The sequence below is a fragment of the Onychostruthus taczanowskii genome, unplaced genomic scaffold, assembly GCF_017590055.1.
Source record: "Onychostruthus taczanowskii isolate IOZ18803 unplaced genomic scaffold, ASM1759005v1 scaffold14, whole genome shotgun sequence".
Taxonomy (NCBI): domain Eukaryota; kingdom Metazoa; phylum Chordata; class Aves; order Passeriformes; family Passeridae; genus Onychostruthus; species Onychostruthus taczanowskii.
Genome location: NW_024498573.1, coordinates 11,847,676 through 11,867,710, shown reverse-complemented (window position 1 = coordinate 11,867,710; position 20,035 = coordinate 11,847,676). Strand labels below are relative to the sequence as shown.

At 36.8% G+C, this 20,035-nt stretch overlaps 1 protein-coding gene across 4 annotated transcripts in view; it reads right to left on the bottom strand.

The window, feature by feature from the left end:
• The window catches only part of GABRG2 (gamma-aminobutyric acid type A receptor subunit gamma2), a 38,404-nt gene that overhangs the window by 2,997 nt on the left and 15,372 nt on the right, over positions 1-20,035 (bottom strand). For 2 of the 4 annotated variants that reach the window (XM_041397517.1, XM_041397518.1), the window contains exons 5-6: positions 2,303-2,455; positions 574-779 (exon numbers count right to left, since the gene is read on the bottom strand). In XM_041397517.1, coding sequence (XP_041253451.1) covers positions 574-779; positions 2,303-2,455 — 359 coding nt within the window. The remainder of the gene's footprint in view (positions 1-573; positions 780-2,302; positions 2,456-20,035) is intronic. The other 2 variants (XM_041397519.1, XM_041397520.1) reach the window with 1 other exon arrangement.

Sequence of the window (20,035 nt, the reverse complement as noted above, 5' to 3'; positions counted from 1 at the left end):
ATCCATAAGTATCATTATAAACTAATGAAAAATCACTTTCTAAGGAAAAGTAGGTAAATAAGGTAAGAAATATACAAAAGAAGAATTTAAGGAAACAATAGAAAGGAAACTGATGCTAAGGGGAAGTTGGAAAAAAACACACCAAAGTTTGAATATAAAAGTTTAAATGTAGTCCTGGTAAACAAGGTAGTCATGTCAATAACGTGGACATAAGTTAATGGCATAGAAATTGCTAATACTAATACAGAGAAACTGAGATATTTTCTATGAAGAGATCTATATATAGCATAAATAATGGCTTTGGTAGTTGTGGTTTGCAGAACAGTTTGGTTAAAAAGATCTTTATACTAAGAAATTAGTTCTTCTAATTCTTCCAGAAAGATGTAATATGTTTTTGATTCTCAAAGTGAATGTTTGCATTCCTATTGTTATGAAGGATGGGGATATAGGTAAGAGAAAAGTATGGAAAAAAGGGACAGTTATAAAGAGGGATTTAAATGCTCTCTCAGAAAAACTAATTAAATTTTAGGCCTTACTAAAGGCCTTAGTTTTTAAAGGTAAAAAGATACATACTGGGTTTTTCTTCTTTTTGTCTTTATCCTTGCTTGGCTTTCTGTTGCTGACAAAGTAATGCAAAGTTCCATATTCCACCAGTGCAGAGAACACAAAAATAAAGCAGACTGACACAAAAAGATCCATGGCTGTCACATAGGAGACCTTGGGAAGAGATTTACGAGCAATTGTACTTAGGGTGGTCATTGTCAGGACAGTTGTAATTCCTAGTAAATAGAGAGAGAAAACCAGAAATAACATTACTTCAAGTAGAAAACTGATTTTGCCAGTCATCTCTCTGTGATTGCTTTTGAAACAACTTCAAACCCACAGCAAAGGTATTCAGTAGCACATTCTAGCAGTGAAATGCCAGTTCAATGGGAGCTTAGAGGATTAACAGGGGTAATGCAACGTTTTTGCATGGTCACTGCCAGTGCTGCTCTGTAGAGTACTTTGGTTAGATGAATTCTAAGACATTTAATTTAAGGTATTGGTTTTGTAGTTTACTTCTGGGGAGGTTTTGTTTTTTTTTTAATTGAAAATTCAAGTTTAGGGTTTATGCACTTCAATGCTTAAAGAGAGCAAGAGAAAGATCTACAAAATAGAAGTACTGTGACATGTCTCACCATCCCTTCCCTTTCAGAACATTATTGCATGTACTACAATGTGAAAAATATTTTAAAAATGCATCAGAACAGTTCAAATCTATCACATTTTTTATTGCATTGTTGGTTTTACTTTCTTACTGATGCAAATAGATTAACTCTCAACAGAGGGACAAGTCTGTTTTGTGTATCTAGGTAAAATTTTAAATAATAGCTGAATGCCTTTATTAATTTTGTACTTCTTTAAAACAGATTTTATAGCCTCTTTTTAAAGAGGATGTGAAAAAACCAATAAAATGCTTAAAGCTTTCTTTTATGGAAGCCACTAGTCCCCTGTTATGTTCCTTCTAGGGAGTCTGGAATGAAAATTGTGTACCCTATTTTACACTCCAGTGCTCTGTGCTGTGGTTCTGTGAAGAAATGAAGATGCAGAAGGAAAAACTGAAATAATTCTCACTTGTGTGGATTTAATGTAGAAGTAGAAAATGTGTTAAACTTTCTGTAGCTGGATGATTCTGCTCTGTTATTTCTTACAGCTTCTTTGCACAAGCAAGATTAATTTGGTCTCCTAGTTTATTTGTGGAGCAGTTGCTAAATGTGTAGAAATTTCTAATTCTGATTAATTGCATGTCACATTTTCATGTATAAGGTTTTGGATACCACCAAATTCAGCTGATTTTTTTGCCTGAAGTATATACTTCATTGTTGGTTTCTGAAGTGGTCATGGTGGTACATTCTCCCCTTATTACCACTTGGACACACAGCCAGAAAGTGGATTCCTTCTAGGTAATTATTTCATTTGTGTTGCCAGTCACTGTAATATGGAAGTAGAACAAGTGAAACCAATGCACCCTGCCTCTAATGCAGCTGTGGGTCCCCATCCTCTTGATGTTTATAAAAATTCTGCTGTAATCGGAAAAAATGTGAAAGCTTTTATTGTTGACAATCTACAATAGTCAGAACATGGTAAAAAGGAAGACATGCAAATATAGCTCAGTCTGTGTTATTCCTTGGAAATTACTGCATTCCTCTAAATGAGGAGATTTTGTGTGAAGTTTTCTGTTCTCGTATTTGCAAAAAGGTGATCTGCAGAGGTGTCAATTAAACATGATAATTCTTGAAGGAAACAGGAAATATAAACTCACCCAGTGATGTTCTGGCTGGAACTGCGTCCTTATTAATCCAGAAAGAGACCCAGGACAAGACAACAATAAGTGTGCAGGGAATATAGGTCTGAATAGTGAAATAACCCATTCTCCTGCTCAGGTTAAAGAACACAGACATGACTACATAGTCTCCTGTAAAACAAAAGCAGAGGAAATAGAATAATATGTTAGAAAACCAACATAAAATTTCTGTGTAAGAGTTAGGGCTTTCCTATTCCACATCTGGGGTGTGTGTGCATAAATATTAAACTGATTCACCAGATGTACTGATGGCAAATACACACATCTTTAACACAGCTCTAGCTCAAGGACCAGTGGATTTTCCACACTAGGAAAATTAGCAGTCGTGCAGATTAACTCAGGGGACTTTGCTGTATGATTTCAAGGGTAACCTGCCTTGTATAGCAGGACTTCTACCCAAGTAATTCCTCACAACCACACCTGCCTGGTATGATCCCCTTACAGCAGCCCAGGGTGTGCTGGGGGTCCAGCCTTCCTCTAGTCTGTGTCCCCATCAGTGTGCTCCCAGCTCCACTCTCAAGTGTTGCATGCTTTCAGATGTACTTCCTACATTCATGTTCTTAACTATTCTTCAGGGCTATGCTGTGTCAGTAATTATTTATTTTATTTTCCTGCTGGTCTTCCTGTTGTATTTTCTCCTTTAAAATAATTTGAACTCATATTTCCTAAGTGACCCCAAAAGCTGGGCTGGAAGTTCCTCAGGTGTACATACCACATCATTCTTATTCAGTAGCTTGTGATTGTCTTTCCAGGTTCTCTTCCCCTCTCAAATTAAGTAAATCCTATCTGGGTTCAGGAACACAGCCAAGCTTCAGTTTTTGATGTGGTTTGTTTTTTAGTTTTTGGGTTTTTTTTGTTTTGTTTTGCATTTGGTTTGTTTGTTAGTTTGGTTTTGTTTTTTTGGTTCATTGGTAGTTTTTGTGGGGGGTTTTTTTGGTGGGTTTTTTTTTTTTTTTTTTTGGGGGGGGGGGTGTTGTTGTTGTTGGTTGTGGGTTTTTTTCCTAAACTAGAAAAAACCCTATTTCTTATCATTACTTCAGATTACAGCACTCCTGGGAAAATCTTGATTGCAAAGGAGCTATGGAACACCAGGGTACAAAAACTTCATTGCAATTCAGTGAAATGCAGCCCAGAGAAGTCTCTAATGGAAACAGGATATGATTTGCAAATATAGAGTGAGCTAGTTTTCCAGCATTATCAAAGAGTCTCTGTGGCTAATGCAAGTTCTGCTTAGATCTGTACCTTTAGTTAATATTGAGTTCCTTCTTTTCTGGCATAAAAAATTTAAATTTCTCCCAAAATAATCCCTTTGAACCTGACCACAGAAGAAACTTCAGAGATATTTTTCAAGTGGTGCTTTGTTATTTTTTTGAATTTGAATGTCTATATCCCTGGGATTGACTGCCTTTAGTTTAATTATATTATGTTATAATTAAACTAAAAACATAAAGCTCCCAAATTTTAGATATGCAGTTTTTAAGGTGATACATCTGAATATGAGCAAACAAGTGTATTTATTACAGTCTGGTTATTTCCTTAGGTCACAGACAACTTTGCCTTGTGTGTACATATCCTTCTTATACCAAAAAAGTCCAACCAACCTATCAAAAATACAGCACTCATCAGAAGCACTGCAAAGCTGAAGCCATAAAATTACAGTGTGACTCATTCTTCATCTCTCTGGATCATATATTAACTTCCTAAGGAGTGATTATTTTTTCAGTTTTTGGAATTATCCCTTTATTCATTTACCTTCATATATGCTATTAATAGCATTGCCATTTCCATTTGATTCTGCTACGATATGGCTGAGATCACTTGAAGCAGTAGCTGGTTTACTTCCATGCAAATATTTTTAAAAGAGAAGGATTTTGTGCTCACTGTTATTATATCAATTTAATGGGACAAAGAATTTCCAGAAGTAAGAGAAGAAATATAAACGGAAATATAGATTAGAGCACAAAAAGGTACAGAAGGCCCAGAACTGAAGTTTAAAAGTTAGATGTTTTATTGCTGTTCTTGTTTCTTTCTACTGAAGTTCCAACTGCTATGGGCTCTTTTAGAGTAAATGAGTGAAGTACCAGAGCCCAGGTAACTACTTGCTCCTTATTTTTTGTCCTATACTTGCACAGGTCTTTTTGCCCAACTGTTTGGCAGCTGTAACCCTCCTGCCTTGTACTCAAAGGAACAGAAAATTATAAGAAGTATACGAGTAGAACTTTTCTACAGGTATTAGAGTTAAATCCAAAACTCAGCACCTGTGCTGAGAAGAGCTAAATAGAGATGATCTGGACCAAGGCATAGTGCAAGCCCTCCCTCACACACTGTCCTTGTTCAACAGCTGTGTGTGCAAACTGGCCCAGGGGTGCTGTGTATAATGTGTGAATATACATCTGTGTGTGTAGTGAGAGAGCAACCTCAGTCCTTCTATTTTATAGACCATTTCCAAATACTTTTTTTTTGTCTGGTTTTAGTGGTGATCCCCTGGTGTCTGTGGAGACTTGTCTGGATTTTTCCCTTAACCCAAGGAATGCTCTTTATACAGTAAACTATTACAGTAATATTTTTACAATATTGTATGCATTATTTTAATTTTTTGTTGCCATTCATAACGTAATCCATAAGACCATGTAAAACATAAACCAAACTTGTAAAGGTCTTAGTCCAGCCACTGGCAGTGAAACAGAGCTTTGAATTCTCTGTCATCTCAAAGGTGCACTTCAGAGGGCAGTTCATTCCCATAGAGCATTAACAGTGTCCACAGGACATGTGCTACACAAACTGGAGACACTCTAGGTGAGAGTGTTTCGTATCTAATCAAACAAAATTCTCTCTGCTTTTCTTTTTTTTTTGTTACTTCTATAATTTTTTTTAAATACACAACTTCATAAGCAAATATGTTTAGAAAGAACATCTCTCTGCTAACAGGTTCCAAAAGTTTAAAAGAGATATAATTGTTGTAGGACTTTTCAGCCCTCACAAATATTATTGCATATCCCTTTATGCAAAGGCTTTCTTCCCTCACTGATACTTGCATTTAAAAAATCCAAACTACTACAGAATTATATTTGTAGTAAACTCTATCAGTTTCTGTAATTTAAAAGTCCATAGCATTGTTCTGACAGACCTTATTTCTCATGCATTGTAGAATTGGAAAGGTTTGACTGAAAGCTCAGGGAAATAAGAGACCATATATATTTATATGAGTTTTAAGGTTTCTACTAATGGAGAAGTTAAATCAGGGGATGTAAAAACTTCAGTGTCAACTATAACTTGCCAGGCAGTGTGGAATTGACCAATATGATGAGTCACTCAAGGATGCATAAATTCTTTTAAATTCCATCTTACTTTCTCATCTGAAAGCCTGCTGATGCTGCAGGCACTGCTTTGTTGTGGAATGCTTCAGATCCTTACAAAAGAAAGGAATAATGTTAATATTTTACCTTGCTTTCTTGGGGTTTTGGGAAGTGGGATGTACAGATGACTTTTTTTTTTTTTTTTTTTTTTTTTTTTTTTTGAGGTGAAAGTAAGAAAAACAAATGGAATTTAGGAATTGCCAAGACAAAGCAAGTTAATAATTCGGTAATGTACTTAATATGTCTTCTAGCCTTGAAGTAATATGTTCTGTTTTTGTCTGGGACAAGGTGCATTTCCTTCTGAGTCACTGGCACAGGGCTGTGTTTGCATTTAGCATGAGAATGGTGCTGATGCTGCACTGATCTTTGTTGGTGCTAAGCAGTTCTTACCCCAAGTTCAGGAGTTTTCTGTCCCATGCTCTGCAGGTGAGTAGCTGCAGAAAAAGCTGGGAAGGAGCACAGCCAGAACATCTGACCCAAACTGGCCAGAGGGATATTGCACATCCTGGGATGTCTTGCCAGTGCCTGAACTGGGCGAGTGGGCTGGGAGCTGCCAGTCACTGCTTGGGGACAGGCTGGGCATATCAGTCCTTGGTACTGACCAACTGCATTGTGCATCACCTGCTTCTCTTGGCTTCTGTCACCTTCTCCCCTTATCATTGCAGTTCTAACTAGTGTTATTTGCATATTTCTAATTATAGTAATATTTTGTTTAAATTATTAAGTTGTTCCTGTGTCAGCCCATGAGGTTTACCTTTTCTTTCTGATTCTCCTCCCTGCTGGGGAGGGCTGGTGGGTGGGGAGTGAGTGAAAAGCCACGTGTACTCAACTGCCAGCCAGGGAAAACTGTGACAATAATGAGATAAGGAAAAGAGGAGTAAGTGGTGGAATGCTCCAGAGAAGTATCTTGCTGGGATTGCCAAGTTTACTTAAGTGATGTTGGAACGATATAACAGCAGGTCTTCTGAGATTTTGAATAAAAAAGTTCTCTGAACATACAAAATAATGCAAGACTGGAGATGTGAAGTTTAGGACTCAGTCTCAGTTGTCACAACACATACATCCAAAATGTCAAGTGCATTAAGTCCCCTGTGGAACATGGACTTGACAGTGCTTTGCTTTAATCATACCTTTCTTGATGGAATCTTGCCCCAACCCTGTTTTTATCCAGATTTGGTTTATTTTCTGGCTCTATTCATGCTTTTCTCAGCTCTTTAGCTGAGACCAGCTTAAATACTCTGTTATTTTCAGATTATCCCTGTGCCTCAGGTGATTTTTCACTCCTGGTGTGATGCCTGCATGAAGCTGTCAAACTAAGACATTAGTTTAGTAAAAAATGGCTAGACTTGATCCTCAGCACAATGTCATTTATTAGTCTTCACTTGGCAAATTTATAATAGTTTCATTATTACTTCATCCTGTTTCCCTGAGCTCTGTCTCTTGTTTGTCCAATATTGTTTGCTGCAGCAAGAAAGCCTCTCAAACTTCCAGATTGCTGTTTGGAGCACTAATACACTTTTGGAGTTTTCCAGAAATGAATGATAGTGCAACCTGACAGTATCTTTGTAAGACAACATACTTAAGCACTCAATGACTGGCATCATAATTAGAAGATTTTGGATTGCTTAGCCATTCACCAGAGACTTTACATTCCTATTGTCCACTCTGAGGTATATTTCTATTACACATGTCTAGAAAATAACACGTCCATCATTTTCAATTTTTAAAGAAATACAAAATTTCCCTGGAAAAAAATTATCTTATTACACTGAGGAGCATAATAACTGATCCTCCATATATTTAGATCATTCCTCTCTTTCTCTGAATGTACACATTTCTCCTATTCCTTTGTAGTAATCTGTGTTTGTATCTGCATATAGACAGACTTCATCTGAAGACACAATAGCAAATTAACCAGTTTTGTCATGAAAAGGACAATATATTTAAACCAGAATGCACTCTACTCCCTCTGGGAAATGGTATCCAGGTCATATTTATCCTCATGTATAAATGCTCATATCATGTTTTCTACTAAGTGCATATTCCTCCCAATTATGTTTGGAAGATCAAGAGATGCAGAGCAGTGTTCTGACTTCAGACACAGGATCTTCATGTGTCAGCATAAGTCATTTCCAGAGTAGGAGATAATTTGAAAATTAGATTAATGCATCAGTGTTCAGTGCTTGTGACCGTAGTAAACCCTTGCAAAAGGTTTTATTTCTAACAGTCCTGTTCCATCCTGATTTACAAAGGCTCATAGAAGTCTGGATGAACTTTGGAAATTGTGGTCTTCCTCCTAGCCTACAATTGTGTGACATAGTGATTTGAATACCAGAATTCTGTTCTACAGCAGTGGAAGTGAATTCCTGATTTGAGGAACCATCTGTGCATATGTGCTGGCCTAGGTCCCAAAGGTTCAATAGAAGGAATTAGTCGTGCCAGGAAGCACAGCCAGAGGGAATGTACACTGTACTTAAGTGATTTAATCAGCTCAGTGGGTGTGATCCTTCATTGCTCCCTGGTTGAAGAGTCGTTTATACCTGTGCAAAGCGAATGGGGAATTACACCCATTAGCGCTCTCTTTATGCATGTTTAAGTGACTGTGCAAAGTGTAAGGTACTGGGGAAAAAAGCCTCTAATTTGTACTCAGAAGTGATTTGGAAGCTAGTGCAAATGCAAGAGAAAAGAACACCTTTATAACAACACAAGAAATTGGTGTCTTAATTATAGTTCAGGTAGCAGCACTTAGAGCTAAGATTATCTCACACTTAGTATTATGAGATTCTTTCTGTTGTTTAAAATATTGCTGGATTTAAATTATTGAAAGAACTGCAGAAGAGCTTCAAAAATCATATATTGGTCCCACAGTCAAGTTACTTCATTCTCAGATGGTTTTTGACTGGCGAAAATTCAGTGTTTCATTTCTGTTAAGGATATGGAGTTGTGAACAGGGAAATTCAGTTAGGTGAAGGGCTGGCCTTGTTGTGCGTTCACATTATTAGTCATTCAAGCCTAACTTAAAAGCTTTGGAAAACAGTGAATGTATGCATAGACATGTCCATATGAATAAGGTTTTTGAGAGTTTATAAGAAGACTATTTATTTCTGTTTCTTACAAAGCTACACACCATTCTGAATGGCAGAAACAGAGGGATAGTAGAAGTGGCTCTCTTCTCAATCTGTGTTTGTTCCTTTATATATTCCACTACCTAAAATGTCCAGCATTTCTCTGTGCTGCTGAGAGTTTACAGCACATGAGCTCATCACCTCATGCTGACTCCAGGGTGTCAGGAGTTTCATTGTGGAGACCTTCTCCCTGAGTAATGACAAGTCTTCTATCCCAGGATCTGAACATGATTTTGTTTGGGTGTTTAGTTACCTTGAATAATTTTCTCAATGTTTAGTAGTACAAAAAAATCAATGTCTGTTTTAGTTATTCTGATAATGTTTATACTGCAGTGCCTTTTGTGTTTAAAATTTTAAAATCTGTGGAGAAAACAAATTATGTAGGAGAACATTGGTAATGAGTCAATAATTACCAGAAAAAGCTACCAAGTGCCTTTATTATATCCTTTTAAAATCTGAAGTTTTTCTCCCCTACATGAATTTGTTAAACTACCAAAAAAAAGTCAGATAGGAGAAGAGTAATGCATTATCCAAGCTCTCCCAGAATTTCTAGCCTTCATTTGCTCCTTAAGAACAGATCAAATTACCAAAAACTAGGATTGATGTAGGTTATATGGTATGTAATAAGCACAGTTTTGTTTGTGCAACAAATACCAACAACCTGGCTCCTACAGAGATGTACCCACTGTCCAGATACCCAATGGGCTTTTATCCCCCAAATTTACACAGAAACCATACAGAGAGGAGCGAGCACTTTTTAAAATATTTGTTTAAAGGGACATATGAAAATACAGATATAAATGGAACATTTTGTCAAAATTACTTCATATAAACAATATATAAATAAATTACATGCTTCTAGATGGGAAACCCTATCCAGTTCATCTTTCTGGATGGAGTATACATGGGGAAAAAGAAAAAAACAAAACCTCATGCCACAGGAGGGCACTGTCACCACAGAATAGAAATGAGAAAAGCTTGCAAGTCTGCCAGTGGAAAACTGAATCTTAAAAATTTCTAATTATTCTTGCCATTGAGTGTTTGTACAAAAGTTAAAATGGCACAACTCACTTGTGTGGGTCTGGTATTAGAGGAGCACTTTTAAAGACCAAGCCAAGTCTTGTGTGATAGAAATATCCCCAAAGTAGCCTCACCTTTGTGCTACAAGTAATGAATATAAACTGAATCAATTGTTAATGAAGAACAACGGTGGCAGCAGAATTTATTTTCTTTTCCTCATAAATAGCTAATAGATACATCCTTGTTCTCTCTCTCTTTTGCTGTCAGCATGGCCAGCAGTCTCTTTTTCTGTTAGGAAGAGAACACAGCTAGTGCTCTTGGTTTATTTTAAAAGAAGGAATGGTAAATGGTAGTTTGATGGAATAGATGTGTTTTCTTGCGTTTAGTCATGGTACCTGGAAATACTATTAGAACAGCAGTGCATGATGTCTATGAACATCTGCTGTAGGAGCTTCTAAATCTCTCTAGATCTTAAAAAGTGGCTAGATTAGTACAGACTATAAAAATAATAGCAACTGGGAGCAAAAGGATTCAAAATGCATCCTTCATAAAAGAGTTAGGCTTGGTGCCATTTTTAGACAGATATTCAGCAATAATAGAAAATAACTAATTGGTAAACTTGTGGGGCATGGCCTGTAAAGCAGCTGATTTCCTTCCCACTGTGTGCCCTCCTGGCATGCCGGAGGTTACCCAAGTGGAGAGAAAATGAAAGAAAAAGAAAAGAATGCAGACAAATGTCAACTCAGGTGTTGGTACCAGAACTCTGGTGTTTGTTCTGCTCAGCGGTGGCTGAGGCAGATCCCCATCTCTAGAAAAGGCAGGAAAAGGGAAGAATGGGTGTCAGGAATCAGACCTCTCTACCAGATCAAGCAAATATCAGACTGTGGATTACATTGTACAGTGCGGCTCTAATCTAGGATGAAAAATCACCTAAATAGCTTTAGATTGGTATTTGTATTTGTCCTGATAAATCTTCATTTGGCTTTTGTGTCCATCTCTTTTCTTCCCTGTCAGGGTCTATATTTGGAGTTTTGCTGGCTTTTACTGTCTTGGTGGGGGCACTGAGTCACCCTGCAGCCTCAGTGGTTCTTACCACTGAGTGAGATATCTTACACTGTTACAGTGGCATAAAGAAAATATGATATGTGTTCTAAAGACAATTTTCTATGAGGATTCAGATTTAACCTATTCCAATAATTATCTTGTGTGAAACCTAAAGTGACCTATTTTTCTTTTCATTTTCCAACAGATCAGAAAGTTCATAAGTCTGTCAAGTTCAGTACCAATGTCCTTCTAAAACTGATCTTTTGTCACTGTGCAATGTTTTTACATATATGGCACAAAAATAATTTTGGCTGAAGTATTTGATCACTGGGCACAGGATTGAATTAATTTTCTTAAAGACAGGACAGAAATTTGACCACAGTACTAATCATATGCTGATATGTATGAGATATATTTGTTCCCACAGACAGAAATGAGAAGTCTGGGGAAAAGGCAAAACCAGAGGGAACTGTTCCCCAGGGATCTGACCTCGAGACCTTCTCCTTATCTCATTCTTTGCCAAATGCCCTTTTCATTGGTTCTGTCCTCCACAGCTTTTTGTTCTTTAATTGACAGATTTTTAGACTGCTGAAGAGTCAGAGAGTTAAAAAAAAAATTGAGTCTCTTCCTTTCCAAAAATGCTTAATAATCTCTTCCCCTCTGAGGTTTAGCTGCAAAATACCACTAATTGTTTCATAGAGAAGTCACAATGTTAAATTAAATAAAATGGTATAAATATTTAGGACAAAGAAAGAAAATATGCCATGGCATTGCAGGTGCTTGATTTTAACAGGCTTGCACATGGAAGCCATGCCATTCCCTACCTGACTGCTGGCATTACATAAAAATGAGGTGAGCCATGGTCATTGCTGGTACAGCACAGCTACTGTACCGAGAGATTTCCCCAAAAAATCTAATAATAGAAATTCTTAATATCCATTTCTAAGCTGTGATTATGCAATGAGGTAAAACAATACTAAGATTTTGACAAAGCTTGCACAGTAGTCCATTTATATAAGATTATCTCTGGGATTCAGATAGCTGCAAGCCCGGTTTTCAATTTACATTCTAAGGGATGAATCCTAACTGCATTGCACAGCTGGATGGAGGGCAGGAGATGGGAAGAGATCTGCTTTTTTTTTTTTTTTTGGTGCAGTTTTTAAAAAGTAAGGCACTAAGGTGTATGTCTATGTGTTAATATGTCTGACATTAAACACCTTGATTTCCTGTGGGAGCAGGCAGAAGAGAGATGCAATTAGTTTATGTTTATGAAATGACAATCTCAGCTGATGAAACTTCTGCAAAATGAGATGAATCATTACACTCATCCAAGCAAATGAAATTTCTTTATGTATGACATGACTTTCTGCCCAACAGTTCTGGATTTTGTTTGGTCCTTGGCCACTCATTCCACTTGAAATGCTGTTTTCTCAGTTCATTTGACAGAATGTGTTCCGTTTCTCATTAGTTTCTAATTATAGGAGGAAATAATGTAATGACACTAGGCAGTAATTAAAATCTATTACTCTTGTCTGCACCTTCTCTTTGGAATCACAAAGACAAGATTTAGCCTGAGAATTTTTTGTTGCTGAGAAATGTCAGTGTGTGGAAATGTACTGAATGGAAACTTAGGTGTGTTTGTCTCTAAGGTTTTATCTGTGAGTGCCAGAAGTCTGAAAGGAAAATGAACATTACTGACTGCATGTGTTTGCCCATGATATGATTTTTTTTTTCTAGTTTGGACATAATTAAAACCAATTTTTTTTTGCTTGTCTGTGAAGGTGAATAAGCTATTACATTGGCATTAGCAAACACAGGAGGGTTTTTACTGTGCAGGATTAGTATTCAGATGTGACAGCAGCAATAGGTTGCTGCTCCTGTGAGTGAACCATTATGTTCCAATGTGCAAATAATCTTCAACTTATAGTGCCTTCTGCTCTTTCCATTCCTCCTTGCCTAGGAAGCATCAACCAAGGATGAGAGTTCACTGTCTCATCTCTGAATGCTTAGGAATTGTTCAGGTTCTCAAGAACCTCTTTGACTCACTGTGACAAAAAGTGCATCCAGTTCAGAGGTTAAAAAATGTGAGGATTACAGGAAATATCAAGTAAGGAGAGAAAGTAGAGAGTCACCATTTGCAAGCAGCAGCACCAGCTGGGGTGCTGTTCAGTCAGGAATTTTGCTGTGCCTGACACATCCTATGTCCTTGGCTTTTTTGGATGTCTGGTTGCTATCTGAATACCTCAAGAAAAGCTGTCTGCTTCAAGAAAATTATGCACCTATAGCAGCGCTCTGTGCATGTTTAAAATAATGACATGCTGAATTTTGATTATTTAACCTATTGCCATAACAATACAGGTTTTGATATAATGCAGTTATCAATATAAGCAACTAATAAATATGTTTTATTATAATAAAACTTTATATTATATATATTATATTATGTATATTTTATATTACATATTTCATTCATTTTAAGGTATCCAGATGGCATAACCACTTTCTGACAGCATCTAAACCTGTCTGCTGCAGGGGGAACTGGAAATAACTTCTGTTTCTGTGCTTCAAAGCATGAAGTACAACACATCCCTGGTACTTTAGATCAAACACACTATCAGAATTATGAAATGGCATGGAATAAGAATTGTCAAAACTATGTAAATTTTATCATGTTGAAATTTTCAGCAGTTCATGTCAGAGAAAGAAAGCACAAAATGGTGACTGTTTTTGTTTTATGGGGTGGCAAAGCACAAGATTGATACCATACCATGGTATTTGGACTTTCTAGGTGACTCTGCAAAGGATTTGTCTGAAAAGAGAGTCTGGGCAAGTCCAGGTGTAATAAGAGAAATAGAAGATGTAAAAATGGGAATTAAATAAATGTGACACTTTGAGGTCTAGGTTAAAAACTGCTAATAAAAACTAGATACAGGCCTATTTGATGACTGCAATGAGATGAAAAAAAAATCAAGTATTTAATAATGTTGATCTCAATAACAGCAGTCCTACAGACATGTTGAAGAACTCCCTTGAAATTACTTTCATGAGCTTTGTGCAAGTCCTAGTTGCTGAAATAACTGCAAGTGACAAATATAGTTCATAAACATCCCTTCTCAGATTTGATTTTATATCTTTGTGAATTGTCTTGCACAGCAGAGGTCATTCTTGAATTCCTCTGAATGCCTTTCATTTGGGGAGAAGAGGAATTTGAGGATACAGTACATTTAATCTTGGGTTTTCATGTTTCCAGTTATTTTCAGGGCCAGGAGACAGTAGTACATAACCTGGGGCTGCAATAAAACTTGATGTTTCCTCCTACTTCCTCTCCAGAGGAGAGAAGGCATGACTGTGTGGAGGCAACGTTCTGCAGGGGAGCTACAGATTTCACAGATTCATTCTGTCTGAACGCCCCAGCAGAAGAAATATTTATACAAGGAAATACCACTCAAACAGCAGCATCTCACTTCCAGTGGGTGCACAGGGAGATGACTGGGAAGACAGTACCATAAACAAAGAGCCCAAGGGGTGCTGGGAGGGAGGGATGCATCTGCCTTTATTGCTCAGCTTCCAGCATTAGACAGACTTTTTTTTTCTTTTTTTTTTTCTTTTAAGTGTTTCAATTCTGTTTACTTTTAGCTTCCATTAAATATTTTAGGATACTTCATCAGTGGATATTTAGTTTTAAACCCTCAGAAAACCAATTCAACTAACCAAGAAAAGACTAAATTTTACTTGAGTATGAGACTCTAGAAGGCAAAACATCAAAGAGCAAAAGTTATACAGATCAGACCCAAAGCAGGGTGGTCACCTACCAAATGTCCTGTGCTTCAGAGAGCTGAGTAAGAAAAGAAAATGCCTTTGAGCACAAGAACTCAACATGGTAAAATGTAAATAGTCCTGCTGGAAAACACTGTGCACTCACTCCCACGTGAGCTGTGCTTTTCTCCTGCTGGACATGGGAAAGACTATACAAGAACAGGCTGCTCCCATTAGTAGGCATGTTTCAAGAAGGGTGCCTGCCTCGTAGGATTTAGAGCTGTAGTTACATTTATGCTTGAACTGAGCTCAATAAAAAGAATATATAAATTGTATGAAGTCATGTGTATGACAGAAATAAGTGATGGGTTGCATATATTACTATATTGCATACAGCCATACACACATGACTTGTGCTTTTAAAATATCGCAAATCCTACATACAAAAGCTCAGAATGAAAGGAAAAATATTTTCACTAGACACATCTGTGTCTGTGTTTAGGTTGACTTGTTTGAGAGTAACTCATTTATTGTCAACATTTTGAAAGCATCTAAAATCTGTTAAAACCATGGTTTAAAACCATAACATATAAAGAGATTACCAAATTCCCTAGAAGAAAGTGTTCCAGATTTCACATCTCTGACTATTAAAAATATGACGCTCTTATTGTTGGTGTTTAGAGCAATTTTTGATAAAAATATGATAAATATATTTCTTTTCTATTTGAGACACTCTTCTAGAAGAGACTGTTGCGGACGAGTATTTGAGAGGCAAACATGATTTTCCTTCTCCTGCTATCAGTTTGCCTGAGGACAAGGTCTGCTCTGTGTGCAGATTCCAAATTGTTTCTCGTTTATTAAGTATTTTGTCTTGCAGAAGCCAGGTGCAAACCTTCAGCAATGTGCAAATTAATCTTGTTCACAATCAGGGGCAGCAGCAGAAACATCCGTTGGCAAAAGTAGGTGTTGCAAAATTGTCTAAGGTGTGATTGGTGAGGAAATGAAATGGAAAAAAACCCTAGCTCTAATAGAACAGTTATTTATATGATGAGAAAGAAGATGGCACATGTGTTTGAGTGTGTTTTTAACCTCTTTAGCTTTCTAGGAGGATATTATTGACATCAGGTACAAAGTAAAAGTGTTGAAGGAAAGAAAAAGCTTTTAATACCATTATCTCTTTAGCTATTAGAGGGTGGAAAGAAAGTATTTTTTTAAATGAGAGAAATAAAAACACTGAAGTAGAAGGAACTAGGTTATTATTAAAATACTAAATAAATGTAGAGTTTAAAAAACCGTGGAAGGTGTTCAAGAAACTAAGAGCGAGAAACTATGAAAAATGGCAAACAATGAGATGATGTTCTAAAACTGTACTTAATACCAAGAGTAAGGCCACAGGCCTGAAGGGAGGAACAGAGATAAAGGGGATGCTTGGTTTGAAGATCATGTCTCAAAAGAGACAGCTATGAATCATGAATAATTTATACCCAGTATTGCCATTTGAAGTCAAATAGATCAAGCTTAGGACGTGAAAAAAATCTTTGAAGACTACAGATAACCATCTTGAAGCTTCAGTTAGCAGCTTCACAGATAGAGGTAGATCTTCTAGGTGGATGTAATCACCCTAGTCCAAATCCTACAGGGTATTTAAATGGCTCACTCTTTTCAAGAGGAGACTTTGAAGAACTATTTGTTTCTCAGACAGACATATTCAGGATAAAAGTTCACAGCTACTATAAAACTGGTTCCCCTGGGAGTCCCCATTCCATGTCACAGTGTGTATTGCCATCACATTGTATGTTTTCAGCCCCAAAAGTGTAACCTCTTAATATCTTAAAAGTGAGGTTACATCAATGTGAACTCCATGGGTAATGTCTTTTTAAGACTTTTTTTCTTTTAACATTTGAAAATGTTATGTTCTGGAAAGCTTTTAAAAATGAACTGGCAATTGTGGATCCAAAGCACTGTGAGACAAAGTGAGAAGGATGCATTTGGAGACCCACAGGACAGGGGAAGGAGCTGTGGATTGAGCTGTGCCCTGTAGGCTGGGCTGCAGCCTACACATGGCAATGTGATGTGATGGCCCTGGAAGCCACATCTCTGGGGGGGTCTCCTGTTATTTTTTTAGAAGTTCAGGTGCTGGGTTTGTAAAAGAGAGGTAAGGCTGCAACAAGTGACAGGCATCAGAAAAGGCTGATATTCTCAAAAGAGTCTTGCAAAGTGTTTTGCATTTATCTTTCTACAGAGGTTGCCAGACTTCAGAGTGGGGTGAGAGGTTGGATGCAGAAATGATGCAGGGGTCATTCACTCTGGGACCGTGTGATGTGACCTCAGATGCCATAAAGCGAGAAGGATACTCCAAGCCCAAGAGACAAAGCAACAAAATTGCAAACATTAACTTCTCACACCCAACAAAATATTTGCTCTGAAGGGGTTCATGAGTTTCCTGGAAGTGATGTAGGAATGGAAATGCCATCCACTGTTCTTCAGGAAACAGGATCCCCACCAGCAAATGCTGCACTGCTCCTCCATGGTGCCACGGCCAGCAGCACGGGCTGCTCCTGGCCCAGCTCTGCTGGCCACCTTCCCTAGTGCCACTTTGCTGCTCACGTGCACGTGCTGCAGGTGGGGAAGAAGGGGTCACCAAAAAGCATTGAAAACGCTGCCTTACTCTCTTTGGTTCTACTGAACTCAGAGGCTTAATTTGTAACATGACTTTCAGTTTTTAATGTATCAATGATAGTGGTGTTTTCAAATTGCATCCCAGCAGCTCCCAACCAGATAAATTTTAAACATTTTATTATTTCTAGAAGTTCAAAAGATGATGACTGATTGTAGTTTTTGAAAAATACATATTTTACTGATGTTGTTTGCTCTTTGTTTTTCGATCCTAATGTCTCTATGTGAACACATTTCTAAGACAAATAAATGTTGGAAAACATGAATACAGGTATAAACAAAGTTCTTCAAGCAGCTCTCTCAACATGAAAGAATTTATCTGTTCTCCATTTGTATTACCTTGAGCTAACAATCTTGATTTTAGAATACAATTCCACTATCATAGGAATTTTATCTCAAAGGAAAAAGAGTTTGTATCTCCCAAGCTTACATTTCCAAAGTAAATGAATTAAATGTCATACAATTAATACTCCTCATTGCCCTTTTCTGAAAAGCTACTTTTTCCTTTAATTTTTTTTATATTGTATTGTAAGATATTTTTTCATAGGTAGTATCTGCTGTTCTCTAATAATACATTCTTTTGATGAAATTTTTTACTTTTCTTGTCACCAGAGGTACATTTTTTCTCTCAGAATGGAAAGATATCCAAAGGTTTTCCTACACCTGTACTTGATAGTATGCTAGTTGTTCTCTAAATATTGTCATGGAGTTGTTGACAATCCTTGTTTTTCAAAATAATAATGGGAAAAATTAATTTTCTTCATTTTCAATAATATTTTTTTCTTTTTCTAGGATGAAACCAAATAATAGAATTACTCAAGAACGCTTTTTCTTAGATCTAATCCTTAGCACTAGAGTAAACTGGAGTGGCAGTATGCTGTCATGAGTGCCCTGGTTATTGCTCCTGCATTTGTATAACCAAAGTCAACAAATGCAGTTCCAACATTCTGCTGTTTCACATTAGGATTTTATAATCCTAAGGGGGACAATCCACCAGCTCTGTTTCAGAACAGACATTTGCTACAGTAAGACAGGAAAGGAAGTTTTAATGAACTAGAAGGATGGTTGAAAGCATTCCAACTTGTTTTCTTCTGTTTTGCATAAATATTACTGGGTAGCAGCAGAAGATAATCAGATCAATGCTTATTCTTTGTTGACCATTGTTTTTGCATTCTGCATAAGTAGAGAAGGAGTGTTAAGAAAGGTCAAATAATTATTGCTCTTTGTGATTTGAATTGGTAGGGTGTGAACTCACTCTAGGACTTTTGGAGGGAGGCAAAAGAAGTGAGGCGTTGGGGGTATTTTTAACCTGTGCACTGAGAATGGAAGCAAGTTTGTGTGATGGGCTGTTACCTACACAGTATGACTCTACTTCCTCTTCAAAGTCATGCTCTCAGATTAAAATAGAAGAAATTGAGCTCCAATCAAGAAGAACACATTATTTGCATTATTCAATTTTTTCATAATTTTCTCGATTTTTGGAACAACAGACAAGAAAGAAAAAACAACAATTACTGACCAGTTTCATAAACATTTTTAGTCTCTAGCACTAAGACACATAAAGGGTGTTGTGGCACTTTACGCATTAAATCTTGAAAAATATTTTCAAATTCTCCTATGTAGGGCATGATACAAGAAAGTATTATTACATAAATTTTATCCTGCAGCTCTTTAGCCTTAATTATGCAATCTTCCTGAGAGTAGCAAAGAACTCACTTAATAGACTGTATCACTTTGTGAGATAAGTGGCATATTTTTAGCTTCTGTAATGTACATTGAAATGAGGGCAATTATGGCTTGTTTCAAAAGGCAACGTTAAAACACACATTATTTACAACTCAGAATTTGTTTTAACAATACAAAATGAGGGAGTTAATGTTTGAGAATATACAATGATGATGACAGCTATTTGAACATTAGACCATGCTTAGTGTTAGGCTACTATATTCCTCTGTGAGAATGTGTTGTCATCCTTGTAGGATGGGATATGGAATTGTAGGTAACACACATCTAAAAATGTAAGTAAATTATTTTGTAGTCACAAAGTACAGCAGAGAGTTTCAGTACTTTGTACATCATGTAAACATTTTCTTTTAACATCCTAGTGTATTCTCTTTTTGTTTCTCCCATTTTATTTGATAAAAAAAATTAACAATTAAAGCTCACTGTGAAGATCTCTTCAAAGTTAGTGATGTTAATTTAGTTTTATTTTATTTTTCCATGTATTTTTTTTTAACATTTGGCTTAATTTGAGTATTATTAGCTCCCATGGATGCTGCCTGGCTCTTGCTACATGTGACACGGACTTGTATGTCTTATTTCCAACCAGCCTTTCAATTATATCTATTCAAATACAGTGACAACAAAACAGCATCTTAGCTAAGTAGGTTACTAAAAATGCAGTGTAATGACAGGGGTTTGAGAAACTAGAAATTGCACTTGCAAAGTGAAGGGATTTAACTGTGTAAGAACAGCCTTAGAGGAATATGTTTATTATTTAGGACATATATGTGCCCCAGGCAAAATGAAACCTATTTCAAATGAACTCTCCCTGCTCTATACACATTGTGAACACTAAGCTGTCCTCTTCTTCACACATCCTAATGAATTAATTTTTCTCCACTGAGAAACAAGAAAGATGGTGAATAACTAAATCAGGCCAAGGGAAGAAAATGTCCGAGACATTATCTCGTAATCATTGTACTACAAACATG